This window comes from Ovis aries, chromosome 5 (genome assembly GCF_016772045.2).
Source record: "Ovis aries strain OAR_USU_Benz2616 breed Rambouillet chromosome 5, ARS-UI_Ramb_v3.0, whole genome shotgun sequence".
Classification (NCBI taxonomy): domain Eukaryota; kingdom Metazoa; phylum Chordata; class Mammalia; order Artiodactyla; family Bovidae; genus Ovis; species Ovis aries.
The window spans coordinates 100,144,512-100,159,229 of NC_056058.1; the positions used below are offsets into that span (position 1 = coordinate 100,144,512).

Consider the following 14,718-nt stretch of genomic DNA (forward strand, 5'->3'; position numbering starts at 1 on the left):
TATATATATATAACATATTACATGTGTATACAAATATATGTGACCCCAAGTTGTAAGATTAAAAAGATTAAATACATTTAAATTATAAAAATTAAGCCTTCCAAATATGGCAACTTTGTAAAAGGCTTTTGTATTTTTTGTTTCTACACTACTAATTTTAAACAGAGGAAGATGACTAAAATTTGGCTTTTTCCATTTTTCAGAAAACATTTATCAAAACATATTTTAAAAAAACCACACATGACACACGAAACAGAAAATAAACAAATATTTTAATGTATTGTTACCTTCCTTTTCATTAGGACACAATCACAGTACTTGAGTCTCTAATATTTCTTTGCTAGTCCTTTTATTTATGTGTAACTATCCACCTCTCAGAGGTTAGCAATTTGAGAATAATTATTAAAACAATAATTTACTTAGATATTGATTCTCCCTGAGTATAGGATTAAATATCAAAAACTAAACATAAATTTTATTGATATTCTATATTTTACTTGGCTACCCTAACATTATGAAAATCTAGAATTTTATGATGTAATCTTAGAATCTATACATATTAAAAGTACATTTGGGATAAAATGGAATTTGGAGTCATTATATTTTATAATAATCAAGGCATGCCATTTTCTATATACTTATGTAGTTCAAATCTTATTATGTATCTAAATGTCTTATATAAGTTTGAATTTTGTCTAAAGTCCTAATATCAATATCTTCATCAATTACTAAGAAAATCATTGTTCATTAGTAAAATGAAGTTTTGTTTAGAAAAGCTAACTTATTTAAGTGAACTTTAGTGCCTAAAATTTTAATTAACAGTATTTGGTAAATAAATTTAGTCTTATCATTCTCTATTTTATTACATATTTATTTTCAGTAATAGTTTTTACTTCCTATTAGAGCAAGAATACTGCACTGTGCAGTACAGACTGTTGTATCAATAATTAAGTTACTTAAATATAATTATAATTAATTGTACTAACAATTAATTGTATTAACAATTATAGCTAGTAATTGTGTAACTGTCATCAATTAATTAATCAATTCACTTTTTTAATCAATTCACTTTTAATGGATAAATTAATTAAGTTCATCTTTTAGGATTTCCTTATCTATAAAAAAAGGGCAGTGAACTACATACATATATTATTTTTAAGTTCTCTTCCAGTTCTACCATAGAATAGTAAAGAGCCAAATTATATAAATTTATACACTTATAAAAGACCCTTTGAAACAATTTCAAAATAACCTTGTGAAATATAACAGTTCCATGTTACAAAATTGTGAACTACTACAATTTACTTTCTCTAAAATTGTACTGATTCAGTTCTAAAATATAGTTATTGTATAAATGCTTCTTAGAATATTGAAATAAGGCTAAAATCAAGATGCTGTATTTGAGTATAATAAATATTATTAGTAATTATTACATAATTTTCTCCTAGTGAAGATACATTCCCTTATCACAAAATGACATAAGCCATTTTATTTAATAAGTAAATCTATTTGAGATGTTATTTAATATCTGACTTTGGAAAGAATTCCTTTCAAATATGTTTAATTTTAGGGAAAAAAGAAGAGACTTCTAATTTGTCTTAAAAAACAACTTTGAGTATAGTTAACAAATAGATATACTAATTAATTTTATGTTTAAGAAGGGGATCCCAGACACAATGGTATTCTCTCACTTAAATTCTCCTTCCCTGAAGGTGTGGTATACTGATCACTAACAGAGTTGTTAAAATAGGAAATTCTTACCACTGATCAAAATAGATTAGTAGCAACACTATAACAGTGTCACTGACAGAATAATAGAACCAGGAGAAAAAAGTGGATCACAATGGTAAATTGAGCAAAAATCAACCAATGACAACCAAAAGGACCTTCATAATAATGAAAATATTTAAAAATTAAGCTTAAAATTCATTACAAATATTTTGTCTCATTTTTCATAAAAGAACTTTAGTGAATGGTGAATGTTTATAAGAGGCAATGAAATTTAGGTTTATTTACATTTTAGAATCTACTTCTTTACAACATGATTTCTCTTATTAGAGATACAGTTTTGTGAGATAAAACTGTTGAGCACAACCCCCTCAAAAAAGTTCAGAGAATGCTGACTCAGATATAACAAAAGCTGACATTCTAAAGAGCATTAAACATTTCTAATCTCACTTGAGGAATAAGTAGGATTAGAAATCAATTAGACATAGTCAAAGTTTAGTTATTTGATTTAGAGATTGGGGTTCATTCCAATCCAGTGTTTGATTAACTGATGTGCAATAGCTCGGCTCGGTGGAACAAAGAATGCCTGCTGCTTGCCTTTGGTCAGAACGTCCACAACCTAAAATACACCACAGTAAAACGTATTAGGATTTCAAAACTATCATACTTAAATATTATTTCTATTTTTAAAACAATTTAAAATGTAATGACTTTCACAGTGAATAACAAAAGGAGAAAGTAATAACAACCATTTTCAACATGCAAAATTCAGTACAGTGTTTTTAGCTGCTTCATTGAATTAGTGACTCAATTTTAAAAATATTTCAGAAAGGCATTTTTCCTGATGAAAATAAGGTCATGAAAGAACAAAGTATATGCTACACATATATTTTCAAAGTGAAAATGAACTTTTAGAAAAAATTTCCTTTTATCAAATTCTGAAAAAAATCTAATTTCTACTTTTAGAGGTTGAGCATAAAATAAAATTAATTTTGTGAAGGCAAAGTGATAAAGGATTTCAGGTTATTACTACTGTAGTGTACCCCTGTCTTCTATATAAAGACACTGAGTTATACAAGACACAGACAAGTAATTTATCTTTCATTGTACTACTTAAGGATGAGTTTTAAGAAGTTCTGAGTGTATCTTTGTTAAACAGTTTTGTCAGTCTGGTCAAGTGCATTTAAAATGATCAAGAATTTTTCTAAACTTTTATGCAGTTTTACTGATATTTTTTGAGTTATTTGTTTCAATACTATAAACTATGTCTAATAATAATATTCCTACTTCTCATCTGAAATAATGACCATGCATTTTAAGGCCACTGAAAGGATCACTAATCTCAGGGAACAGCATCTGAAATAAGAAAATGGCACAGACTCATCATTACTAGAAGTATGTCACAGCAGGAGTAACATAGAGCACATCAATTATGTTGTAATCCATGAATGATGAGGGGGCCATAGCCATTCATTCAACTTGTTGAAAACATGTATCCTTGCTACATGCCCAAACCAATACAGTCAGAGAACAATCAATAGGAGAAGGAAATTAAATTGAACTTTACCTGTTCTCTAGTGAACCAGCGGGCATCCTCTATTTCATTCTTGTCAACTTTAATTTCTGTAGACACTGCCACAGCTAAGCAACCAATCATTAAGGAGGAGGGCATTGGCCACGGTTGACAAGAGACATACTGAACATGGCCAACTTTGACTCCACTTTCCTCTTCTACTTCTCTCCGAACAGCATCTTCTATTGTCTCCCCTAATCAAACGGGGCAAAAGAACAAGTAGCTGATGAACATGCCCTGGACATTTTGTGCTCCAAATGGTTCAAACCTTTGAAAATCACTTTGGACAGAAACCCAGTTCATAGAATCAGAAAGCAGAAGCCTAAAAGTAGATTGGAATTCAAGAAACATTATTTTTTAAAATATATGACTACATACAGAATCAAAATGCCAGGAAACTTCTCATTTCTTAAAGGCCTAAATTTGTTACATTTAAAAAATTGTAACAGCTTCAAATATCCAGTACCTACTTACTATTGGCTAAACACTATGCAAACATTTTATGTATTATCTTGTTTATGTGGCTAACCTTTTCCTCACTAAAATCTGGAAACATTTTTCTTATGTTGTCAAACAACTATTATAGATAACACTCTTCCAGAGTTAAAAACCAAATAACACTAAAAGTTTTAAAATAGCATAAAATGAAACTCATTTTCTCTTTCCAAATAATTATTCTCTAGATAATTACTGACCCAGCTATGGTAAAATAAAGTGATACCTATAAATTAATTTATATTTCTGATTTATTGAAATTGAGAATTAGAATAAATGGAATAATTTGTAAGTTAAGGTTATCTGAAAGTTTAGAAATATTCTGTAATTTAAATATAGCTTTCTATTTCAAATAGATTAGTAAATTTCCTATATAAAATTAATTTATATTTATAAAAAATATTGAAAAGATAACTCTTACACTAGCATATCTGCAAGACCAAACCTAAATAAATATTAGCATGCAGTACATATTAAAAAACCCCTAAAATCAATAAGAAAAAAAGATTAAACAACAAAAACAAAGAATATAAAATATAAAATTCAAGGGGAAAGAAACTGCATGCCTAACACACATCTGAAAAAGATGCTTCATCAGCAGGGAAATAAAAGTTAAAACTACAATGACATACCACTTCATATCCATCAGAACAGCAAATAAAAATCCTGATATTCCTAACTCTGTAAAGATGAGGACTAACAGACATTTTATGTACTTCCAGAGGCAGTGTAAATTGGCAGGGATATTTCAGAAAATAACTTGGCAATATGTGGAAATGATTAAGATGCTCATGGTCTATGAGCTAGCAGCCCTACTCTCGGATATACACCCTATGAAGGCCAAATGTACACAAGGATTCACTGCAGTGTTGCTGTTAATGGTAAAAGCTTATAGCAGAAAGGATAAATGAATTGTGGAATATTCATAAATGGGAGGCTACATAACAGTTAAAAAAGTGACCTAGAGCTACTAGAGCAAGCATAGTAATTAGGAGCATGGACCTAGAGCCACACTGCCCAGGTCTGAATGCCTGTCCTATCACTCACTAGCTCTCTGTTCTTGGGCAAGTTATTCAGCCACTATGGTGAAATAGTATCTACTATGTAAAGTTGTATGAGGATGATATGATTTAATATACAGAAAGCCTTTGGAAAAATTCATATGTTTAGTACTATTATTATCTATCAGTGTAGATTGATACTGGAAATTGAGATTAAACATGTGCTAATTAGATATATTCATTTATTCCATAAATATTTATTGAATATTTATTGAACTTCTACAACATAGGAGGGATATGCTCCAAGGGTTTGGGATAGAGCAATAAATAAAACAAAGTCCTTGCCTTTATGGAACTTACTTTCTTGTACTAGCAAATAATAAATAAATAAAAAGAAAGGTAGATAAGTAAATATGTACTTACATATATACCCTGTTAAGTGCTGATGAGTGCTCTAGGGAAAAGCCAGACTGGATAACAGGGACTATGAATGTAGGATATGGGGTTAACTAATTTACTTGGTGCCATCTGGGAAAGCCTCTCTGAAAAGGTGACAACTGAGTCTAGTACAGAAGGAAGTGATGCACTTGGGTAAGAGCAATATATGAAGAAGCAAAGAATTTTTAAAACAGATGAAATTATTCCTCTAGTGACAACAAAAATTATATTATTTAAAACACAGACAATATTTTAAAATACCCCAGTTTTATAACATGATAGTTCATCAGAGATTACTTTCAAATGCTGTCCAAAATTTTTATTTAGAAATCATACGTTAAATGGCAATTACTATAAAAATTATACAGAAAAGGCATACCAGGTTCAATAAATCCAGCGAGGCAAGTAAACATGCCTGGAGGAAATCTCTTCTGCCTGCCTAAAAGACATTTGGTCCCATCGGGATGAATAACTTGCATGATTACCACTGGATCTGTTTAAAAAAATCAGATGTATGAATGATAGGAAAAAACAATTTAGACTTACTGTGTAAAGTCACTAATAGGATAATACAAATGTGTACCTCCTGTAAGAACAAGACTCTTCTAGTTACAAGAGGTTGTTTCCATCTGCCTAAAGACAGAGTATTTCAGGGAAATTGCATAGAATACTGTCAGGAAGCTAAAGAAAGGCCATTTTTGTCTTCTTTCTCATCTCAATAGCATAAAAAAAAGCATAAGATAAAAATAAAAAATAAACATAAAAAAAATAAGCCTAGCATACTGTAAGTACACAATAAATGTTGATTTATTGTAAGTACTGTATACTTATAGTATGCTAGGCTTATTTTTCTAATCAGAAAGAAGTTTAAATAACTAATACATAGTATGGAGAAAATTCAAATTTTACCATAGTAAATGTTTCCTTCCATCCCAATTCTTGTTGTTTGTTGTTCAGTCACTAAGTTGTGTCTGACTCTTTGTGACCCCATGGACTGCAGCATGCCAGGCTTCCCTGTCCTTCACTATCTCTCAGAGTTTGTTCAAACTCATGGCCACTGAGTTGGTAATGCTATCCAACCATCTCATTCTGTCGCCCCTTTCTTGTCCTTAACAAAGTGTTTTTTAAAAGCTAATATGGCTTGATGGTTAAGTTTAAGCCATTAAAATATTAATTTATTTAAATAATATTCACTGCATTAGTGCCTTTTGGAACGATTCGAGAGGTTACTAATTCAGTGAGTTCGCCTCACTAGATTATGACTGAGGATTGGTAATCAAATGTGAAATGCTCTAAGAAGCATACACCTGTCACTAGGCCATGCACTTTACTCCCAGGAGACCTCCTCAGGTGTGGCTGGGTCTGTCCCTTTTTGCGCAGTTTTAAAGGGCTGGTTTATCAGATTTCCAAGTCCACAGCCAATTCAAAGCAGCGATAGGGAGAGAGAAAGTAGAGGCAGACATCAGCAGTATGGAGAAGCTAGCTCCAGGCTGTTTTGGTGATGCCAAAGGCAGGTACTGGACTGTGAGGGTGGTTTTTTTTTTTTTTTTTCCCTTCTCTTCACTAAATGGACCCAGATGGTGGGCCTTTGAAATCCTGTACCTCAATGCATCAAATTCATGCTGATTAGCCCAATGTTAAGAAATGGTCAGTTATGTACAATGTCCTTTACTTAAAAGTCATCAAATTAGGTAATACTTTAATACTTAATATTGTATAGTAATACTTAATACTTTACAGTATATAGTAATACTGTATAGTAATACTTAATACTTTACCTAATACTATATAGTAATAAATACTTTAATAGTAATAATACTTTACTAGCCCACCAGGGGCTCAGACAGCAAAGAGTCTGCCTGCAGTGTGGGAGACCTGGGTTCGATCCCTGTGTCTGGAAGATCCTCTGGAGAAGGAAATGGCAACCCACTCCAGTATTCTTGCCTGGAGAATCCCATGCTCATGGGATCGCAGAGTCGGACACAAATGAGTGACTTCATTTTCACTTTCTTTCACTATAATACTTATACACTTAATGGTTAAATTAAACATGGTTTTAATAAAAAGGTAAAGCTCCTTAGCAACTCAAAATCTTGTCTTTCCAGAATGTCTTATTCCCTAAGGTTTCCAGATGGCCGAGGTTTCACTGTAAAAGAAAAGGCTTACCAACTCTTGGGTATGATGTATTGTGAACACCATGGAGACTAGGACAGTCTTCTTTTAAGCATACTCGTTTATAGCCGCCTTCTTCAATTTTAGTTGCATTTCCACAGGTTGGGCAGAACTTATACCGACTGTGCCAGGCGAGAACAGATCTTGCTTGAGCTACAACCCCTATGACAGGAGCAAAAGAAGCTTTAATTCAATGACAAATGGTAAACAAATTAATACATAAGGAAAGAACATTCTTAAGTCATAATAAAGACATGTACTATATTGTAGGTATGTGATCAAAGGTTTTATTTTCCTATTTTTGTTATCTGTATATGTCTTTTTAATTAAAAGATTTAAAGTCTACAGATGACAAATGAAAATTAGATTCACCTTTAATTTGGACTAATGAAATAAAACTCTCATATAAGATGGATGTACTAACATCCATATACACTGTATTAGTTTAGGCTTTTACCATAGGTGATTTGTAAATTTTGGATATACATGACTCTGGTGTATACTGACTTTACAATAGTGAAGTTGCTCAGTCGTGTCCAACTCTTGGTGATCCCATAGACTGTAGCCTACCAGGCTCCTCCATCCATGGGATTTTTCAGGCAACAATACTGGAGTGGGTTGCCGTTTCCTTCTCCAGGGGATCTTCCTGACCCAGGGACTGAAACCAGGTTTCCCGCATCATAGGTAGACTCTTTACCGTCTGAGCCACCAGGGAAGTCCAGGGAAGACTTTACAATAGTGACTTTCATAAAAATACACTACAAAGACAGTTCCTAACTTAGATTTGGACCATAAACGAAATATTACTAGGAAACTGTAGGAATCCATCTCTACTTTCCTTGGTGCCTAAGACAGTACTGGTGTGTGTCACTGTGGAACATATTCTGTTTATAACTGGAAAGTACATAGAACATTTTTTTTGACAATTATTTAAGACCTTTATTAACAGGTTTTTAAATTTTGTGTTTACAACTCTTGTGATTAACTTTGTTTATGACAAAAATGCCCAATAGAATAAATCTTAAGACTATGTACACCCTGTCTACAACCTCTACCCTGATACTTCAAAAAATAATTAATATGGCCTGACCAAAAATAGTAGGATTGGGGCAATAAGAGTAGAAATGCTACATTTCAAATGCCTGACAAAACTTCTCTCCCCTAAAATAGATTATTTGGTCTAAAGACTTTGAAATAAAATAACCATAAATAGCAATAATGTTTTAAACTGGGAAAAATGAATAAGCCATAAATTAAAACAAATGGAACAGTGACATTCAATGAACATAGGCAACATTAAATATCTGCCTGCTCTGTTACTCTGTAATATGTAACTTACCTCAAAGTACCTCCATTATTTTACTCTCATTACAATAAGGAAAGCTAACACTTATTGAGTACTTACTGTGTGTCAAGCACCCAGCAAAGATCTTCACATACATCATCCTATTTACTGTTTAGAGCAACACTATAATGTAGGTACCATTATTATCCTCATTTTTGGCAGGAGGAAACTGAGGCACACAAAGGTTATGGAACTATATAAGGTTACACAGCAGCTGAGTAAAAGAGCCTCAGTTTCCTTACTGTGTTTTAAGACCTTGTAGTTACATGCTGCTGCTACTGCTGCTGCTGCTGCTAAGTTGCTTCAGTCGTGTCTGACTCTGTGCAACTCTCTTTGAAGCTGTATACATATACAGCTTCAAAGAGAAGAAATTTTAAACTCATAGTGTTTTTTCCACAGATGTAGAGAATAAAACATAACACTCCCCATTTTGAGATGAGTGTCTAAGAGGTCTCTGGAAGAGCCTGCCAGGTTACCTAAGGGAAAATGGACACTGGCAAGTGACCCCTTCCTCACCTCCCATTAACTCTTCAGCCTACTGCAGTACACCTTCCGCTCCTTCTATTCCATGGACACTCCTCTCGTCAAATGACCAACAGCTTCATGTTACCAAACCAAAGACTCTTCAAAAAATTCTTTATCTTCGTCTTACTCAAACTCTCTGCAGCATTGACTAGTAACTCCAAGAAACACTTTGCTCTCTTGGTTTCTATGAGCACATTCTCCGGTTCTTACTTGTAGCCATACAGTCAACATCATCTTTGATGGCTCCTCTCCTATCTGACCTCTAGAACTCAGGGGGATTCAGGCGATTCTCAGGTTCCCTTTCTTGCTTGCTCTCAACTTTTTATGCAACCTCAAAGTAGCCTGGGATTTAAACACCACCATTGCGTTGATGACTCTCATACAGGTATATTCTAGTTCTTTCCTCTTTGTTCCAGATTCTGTTTCCCATCTCTAAAACTTAACATGCCCAAAGATAAAATCTTCATTTATTTGCTTCAAGTCTGTCCTGTTTCTCTTGCTCTACCCATGACTGTATTATTTTATCAATAAAGCTTATTAGTATCTACCAAATGATTAAAGTTTCAAACTTAGCAGTCCTTTTAATCTTTCACTTCATTATTATATACTCCACACCCACTTCATTAACAAGTACTGCTGATTTTCTCTCCAAAATATACCTTGACTGTATCACTTTTCCTCCATCTCTCCTATTATCATCTTAGCAACTCAGGCTGTAGTCTATGTTACCATCATCTCTCTCTCACTTGTAAGTCTCACCCTACTGTTCAAGCCCTATCAGTTCTACCTCCGTAATATCTCATAACTCTCCCTTGCTCTCTGCTCCACTAATCCAAGCCACTGCATTCTCTTACCTGGGCTACTGTAATCTTCAACCTCCTCTTAATGGGATTCCTGACTTCCACACTTAACTATCTACAGTTCATGAGCTACAAAGCAGCTAAAGTGATTTTTTTTTTTTTTTAAACACAGGCCAGATTACAACATTTAGATGGAATTTAGGATAAAATCCCTCATTTCTGAGCATGATACATACAACCCCATGTGAACTGGTATAACAAGCAACAGAAAACAAAGCGAAATAGTCAAGGTCTTTGCCAGCATGTTTAGTGTATAGCAGGAACTTAATAATCATTCACTGAACAATCAAATGAAACCAGTATGCATTAGGGTTAAAACTGCTGTTACCACCCAGAAGAGAAGTCCTCTAGGGTAAGAACATCAGGAAGTTTCTACTCAAGACAGCCTGATTTCATTGCTTCCTAGAAAAAGTGTGCTTCCTAGAAATTGCAAATACATGCAATTCTAATCCAGTACCCAAAATCAGATTATTACCAATACAAGTAAACAAGTGTTCACTTCTTACCAGCTTCTTTTTCTTTCAATTGCAGAAGAGCTGGCATTGGTGGATGAAGAAAATAACAATTTTCATGCCTTTGCTTAAATTCTTCAGCAGCAACAGTATCTATACCTAAAGCAAACCATGCAACCAACCCATCTTCTTCTTCTTTTGAGACTTCCCCAGCATAATTAAAAAACTCTTTTTTCATTTCAAGTTCTACTCCAAGGAAAATCAAGGTGATCTTCTCAGGCTGAGCCAAATAATCCTTTATATCTGTGTAGTTTAGCTGACAAAGCCTGACTTCTGGCTGTTGAAAACTTTCTTTATTGCCACCTAGAGTAACCAAGGGATTTAAATCTGAGAAAAGGATATAAACTGTGGCTGGATGGCTTTCTTTTGCTAACAGCCAGTCAGAATTATTTCTTTTTTCACTTTTCCGGTCCAGTAGTGTCTTGCTAAAATAATTTTCACATTCTTCCACTTCATTGGTTAGGAACCAAGGCTTCTTCCCACCTTTAGCATTAGCTAATAAGTTAGCTATATGCTTATAACCCCAAAATTTAGCTATATCCAGTGCAGTCTGCCTTGATTTGTTGACAATGGATCTGTCGCACCTGTGGATAGAAGCAAAAAATAAACTAGCAAACATTTTCTTCAGTATTTATTACAATAAAAATTTCTAGATATACATGATAGTCCCTCTATTTAATAATTACATAATTTCATTTTCTTTTAGAACATAATATATTCATGGAAAGGTTAAAAACCAATCATAAATGATTAAAAGTTAGAAACAGTGGATGTTTAAAATTTCTGGGAGATTATTTGTAAAATAAAAAGCATACATTTTATGTGCTGTAAGGAGATATTGAATTTTTACAAGAAGTTTTCAGTAGTCATAGTAGGCAGATTTACATTTTTTATTTCAGAAAAAAATTAGATTAACTCATTAACTGCTTGGCTATTAAGTATGAAAAGTTAATTCCCCAATAAAAAAGTTAAGTTTTAAATTAGAAATTATGCTATTATATAATAAGACTGTTCAATGAGTTATTTACAAGCCCAATATTATGGCTATAGGAAAAATTGAAAAGAAAATACATTATCCATAAATTAAACCAGATACTCTTCAGGTGGCACAGCCTAAAATGTTTACCCTTTCTCAAGTAGAAACTGGACAACATCTGGGTGCCCATTCCTTGCAGCATACATTAAAGCAGTCCAGCCATTTTCAGAAGTTTCATTGAGAAGAGATGGAGAATGACTGAGTATTGCTGTTAACTTGGCAATATCTCCTTCTGCAGCTGAATAGTGAAACTGGGATATTATTTCTTGATTCAGACTTCTTTTTACAGAAGACATTTCTTCCTTAAAACAGGAAAATAGGAAAAAACTCATTTACAATTGCTTTCTTGTATCAGTGATTGAACATTATCAGAGTGTTGATATAATTAGAACATTAGTTATGGTTTCTAAAACGATTTACTCTTAAAAAGGTAACTGTCAAGTGTCATCACAGGATACACTTCAAAACTGTTATCAGTTGATAATTTTATATGTAACTCAATATGAAGGATGTATAAAATAATGTATAAAGAACTTGGTGGAAAAGAGTTGAAGGGAGTGACATCAGTGGGAGGGAGGATAAGGTAAAAGATATGACAAACAGGGTAGTGTACTGGAGGCAAACCAGAGGGACTTCAATACAGATCAGGGCATGAGGGGAGTTAAGGTAGAGAGAAATAAAGCAAGCGTTTTTAGCAGATGACAAGTAGTATTCTCTTAGCCTAAATGATACTAGAAATAGATCTGTCCTCTCAGGGAAATTATGATCCTATTCAAAGGACTAAGTTTTATGTGAAAAAAATGTATTGCTTTACCTTTCACAGGGATTGATTAATCCATCAGGGATTGATTTTTGCTCATGGTGTGAGGTAAGGGTCACGATACATTTTTATCCCAATAGATAAAATCCATTTGAGTCCGGGTCATTCTCAAATTTATTGTCTTTGTCCCATTATATTGCAGTATTAGACTTGTCATAAATGAGATGACCATATATTTTTGGATCCATTATTTGTTCTATTGGTCATTTTGTCTACCCTTGAATCACAGAAGCTTTTAAAATCAATAACTTTGTCTGCTTTGTCACCCTGTTACTTCAGTAAGAAAGAACTGTTCTATGCGCTTGTGCATGTGTGCATGCCAAGTTGCTTGAGTCATGTCCGACTCTGTTGGACCCCATGGTCTGCCACCCACCAGGCTCCTCTGTCTACGGGATTCTCCAGGCAAGAATAATGGCGTGGGTTGCCATGCCCTTCTCCAGGGGATCTTCCTGACCCAGAGATTGAAACTAATTGTTCCATATCCTCTAATAAATGCTTCCTAATTGTGGGCTGAATGTGGTAGGGCACAACTACCACTGAGTTGTGGTAGGGCACAATTTTGGGGGAAATGGTTCATATTTCAGTTGTCCATAAACTCCTCAAAGTACTTCTTTTTAAGGCATGAATTTTTTTTTTTTTTTCCGTGAAATTCTATTAAGAAAAGATTTGGGATTGTAACTAGGTTTCTACCTTCTGAGAATAACCTACTGAGGCTATAAAGAAAGGTTATATAATCCATAATTTTTGACAACAGTTGTCTTTAAGGTTCTGACTGCAATTTTATCAATTGTCTATCAGTAGCAGCATGACAATATTTAAAGAAAAAAATGGGTTGGAGATTAACTTTCTTATTTTGTGTCTGTTCACCTTACCTGTTTATTATCTTTCTGCTACCTATAAATAGGCTAAAACTATTCACAGGAATAGAGACAAAATACTGAAATTCTGTACATAAATTAGGAGGGGTGACTTCTGGATTAGAAAACAATTCATTTCTTTTGATTTACCCTAGAATTTACTTCACCATTCTCTTCATATTAAGGTTTCTAAATGCATTAAAAACATTATGAATAACAGAAGCTACTTTTCAGGATTTTATCTTGCATTTCAGGATTTATTTTTATTTTTATTTTGCTGAATACTGACTCATGTATGGCTTTCCCTTTGAAGTTGCCTTTTCCTTAAAATCATATCATCCAGGTTCTTCAGTTTGGTTTACTATAGGCAATATTTAAGTCATGGTCACTTTCTCACTTCCTCCACAGTCCACTCACTCCTGGTTGACTGCAAAAGTGGCCTCCAAAAATACAGTACCATTTACTACCCACAGTGCAATGTTTATGCATACGGTATTTTCAGGAGAAAAGAGTAGAAAATGTATACTTTCCCCCCTTACGCTTTCTCGCCAGAAAGGCCATCTAGAAACAGAACCATTACTCATTCCAGAAGAGCACACAAAGTCTAAAGTCCAGCTCTACTGTTCGATTTACTTTTTCATTTCTCCTCAGGTTCTTCTAAAGACAAGGTGTTTGAAGGCAGGATGAGGTGATTCAGTTAGCCTAATGCTGCCCTTGGTTTCCAAGAATATGGACGATCCTCAGGGACGGTTTTAAAGTATCTTGATTTTAAAGGGTCTCACAACCTTGAACCAAACCAACACCCAGTTTTATGGGTGTGTGGACCAGGGCCCCTGACTGGTCCAAGGCCACATGGCTCAAGTGATAAGGCAGACCTAACAAACAACTTTGTCACTGCGGTCACCGACCCGAATTTCTGGGGCATTCCCGAGGGCCAGCTCACCTACCAAACGCCCCCCTCCCCGCCCCATTCACGGTCTCCCCAGCGTCTCCAAGTTCCTTGAACGTCTTTTTCCGTGCCAGGACTGTGAGAATTGTTTAAACATAGTGAAGTGAACCCATAGCGAATCCCCACCTCACTGACTGTGCTGGGTCGGCTGCGCGCCCAGGCCCCTCCCGGAAGCCCAGGCTCTTAAGTCCACACCTGCGTCCGCGCCCTAGCGCGAGGCTGCGCCACACCACCCAACAGCGCAGGGCCCGTCAGCGCGGAGACGGAAAGAGCACAGAGAACTGGTTACCAGCTCCAGAAGGGGCCCTGGGCCCGCCAACTCGTCGCTTCTGCTACTAACCCACAGGTGACCACAGTAAGGACACCGGAGTTTGTAGTCCAAGAGCCGGGGAAACCCCACACTCCGG

General features: G+C 34.7%; 1 protein-coding gene across 3 annotated transcripts; it reads right to left on the reverse strand.

The window, feature by feature from the left end:
* Positions 1 to 255: 255 nt before the first annotated feature.
* Positions 256 to 14,698, reverse strand: NUDT12 (nudix hydrolase 12). Of its 3 annotated transcripts, none has more exons than XM_012179026.3 (7): positions 14,601 to 14,698; positions 11,776 to 11,987; positions 10,644 to 11,233; positions 7,402 to 7,569; positions 5,615 to 5,728; positions 3,296 to 3,495; positions 256 to 2,347 (listed from the first exon to the last, which is right to left on the reverse strand). In XM_012179026.3, the coding sequence occupies exons 2-7, from the start codon at positions 11,979 to 11,981 to the stop codon at positions 2,237 to 2,239; spliced, it is 1,389 nt and encodes a 462-aa protein (XP_012034416.1). In that variant the 5' UTR covers positions 11,982 to 11,987; positions 14,601 to 14,698; the 3' UTR covers positions 256 to 2,236. The 3 variants fall into 3 exon arrangements, with proteins under 3 accessions (XP_012034416.1, XP_012034415.1, XP_012034414.1); XM_012179025.4 differs by having other exon boundaries at positions 14,507 to 14,698; XM_012179024.4 differs by having other exon boundaries at positions 14,438 to 14,698.
* Positions 14,699 to 14,718: the final 20 nt, after the last annotated feature.

What these genes read in the sequence shown, in the direction of transcription:
- NUDT12 (XM_012179026.3), bottom strand. Translation starts at nt 11,981, where the DNA reads ATGTCTTCTGTAAAAAGAAGTCTGAATCAAGAAATAATATCCCAGTTT. An exon ending in CAGTTTCTACTTGAGAAAGG is followed by an intron (nt 11,234 to 11,775) that starts GTAAACATTTTA and finishes TTCTATCCACAG; the next exon opens with GTGCGACAGATCCATTGTCA. An exon ending in GCTGGTTCACTAGAGAACAG is followed by an intron (nt 2,348 to 3,295) that starts GTAAAGTTCAAT and finishes GGTGTATTTTAG; the next exon opens with GTTGTGGACGTTCTGACCAA.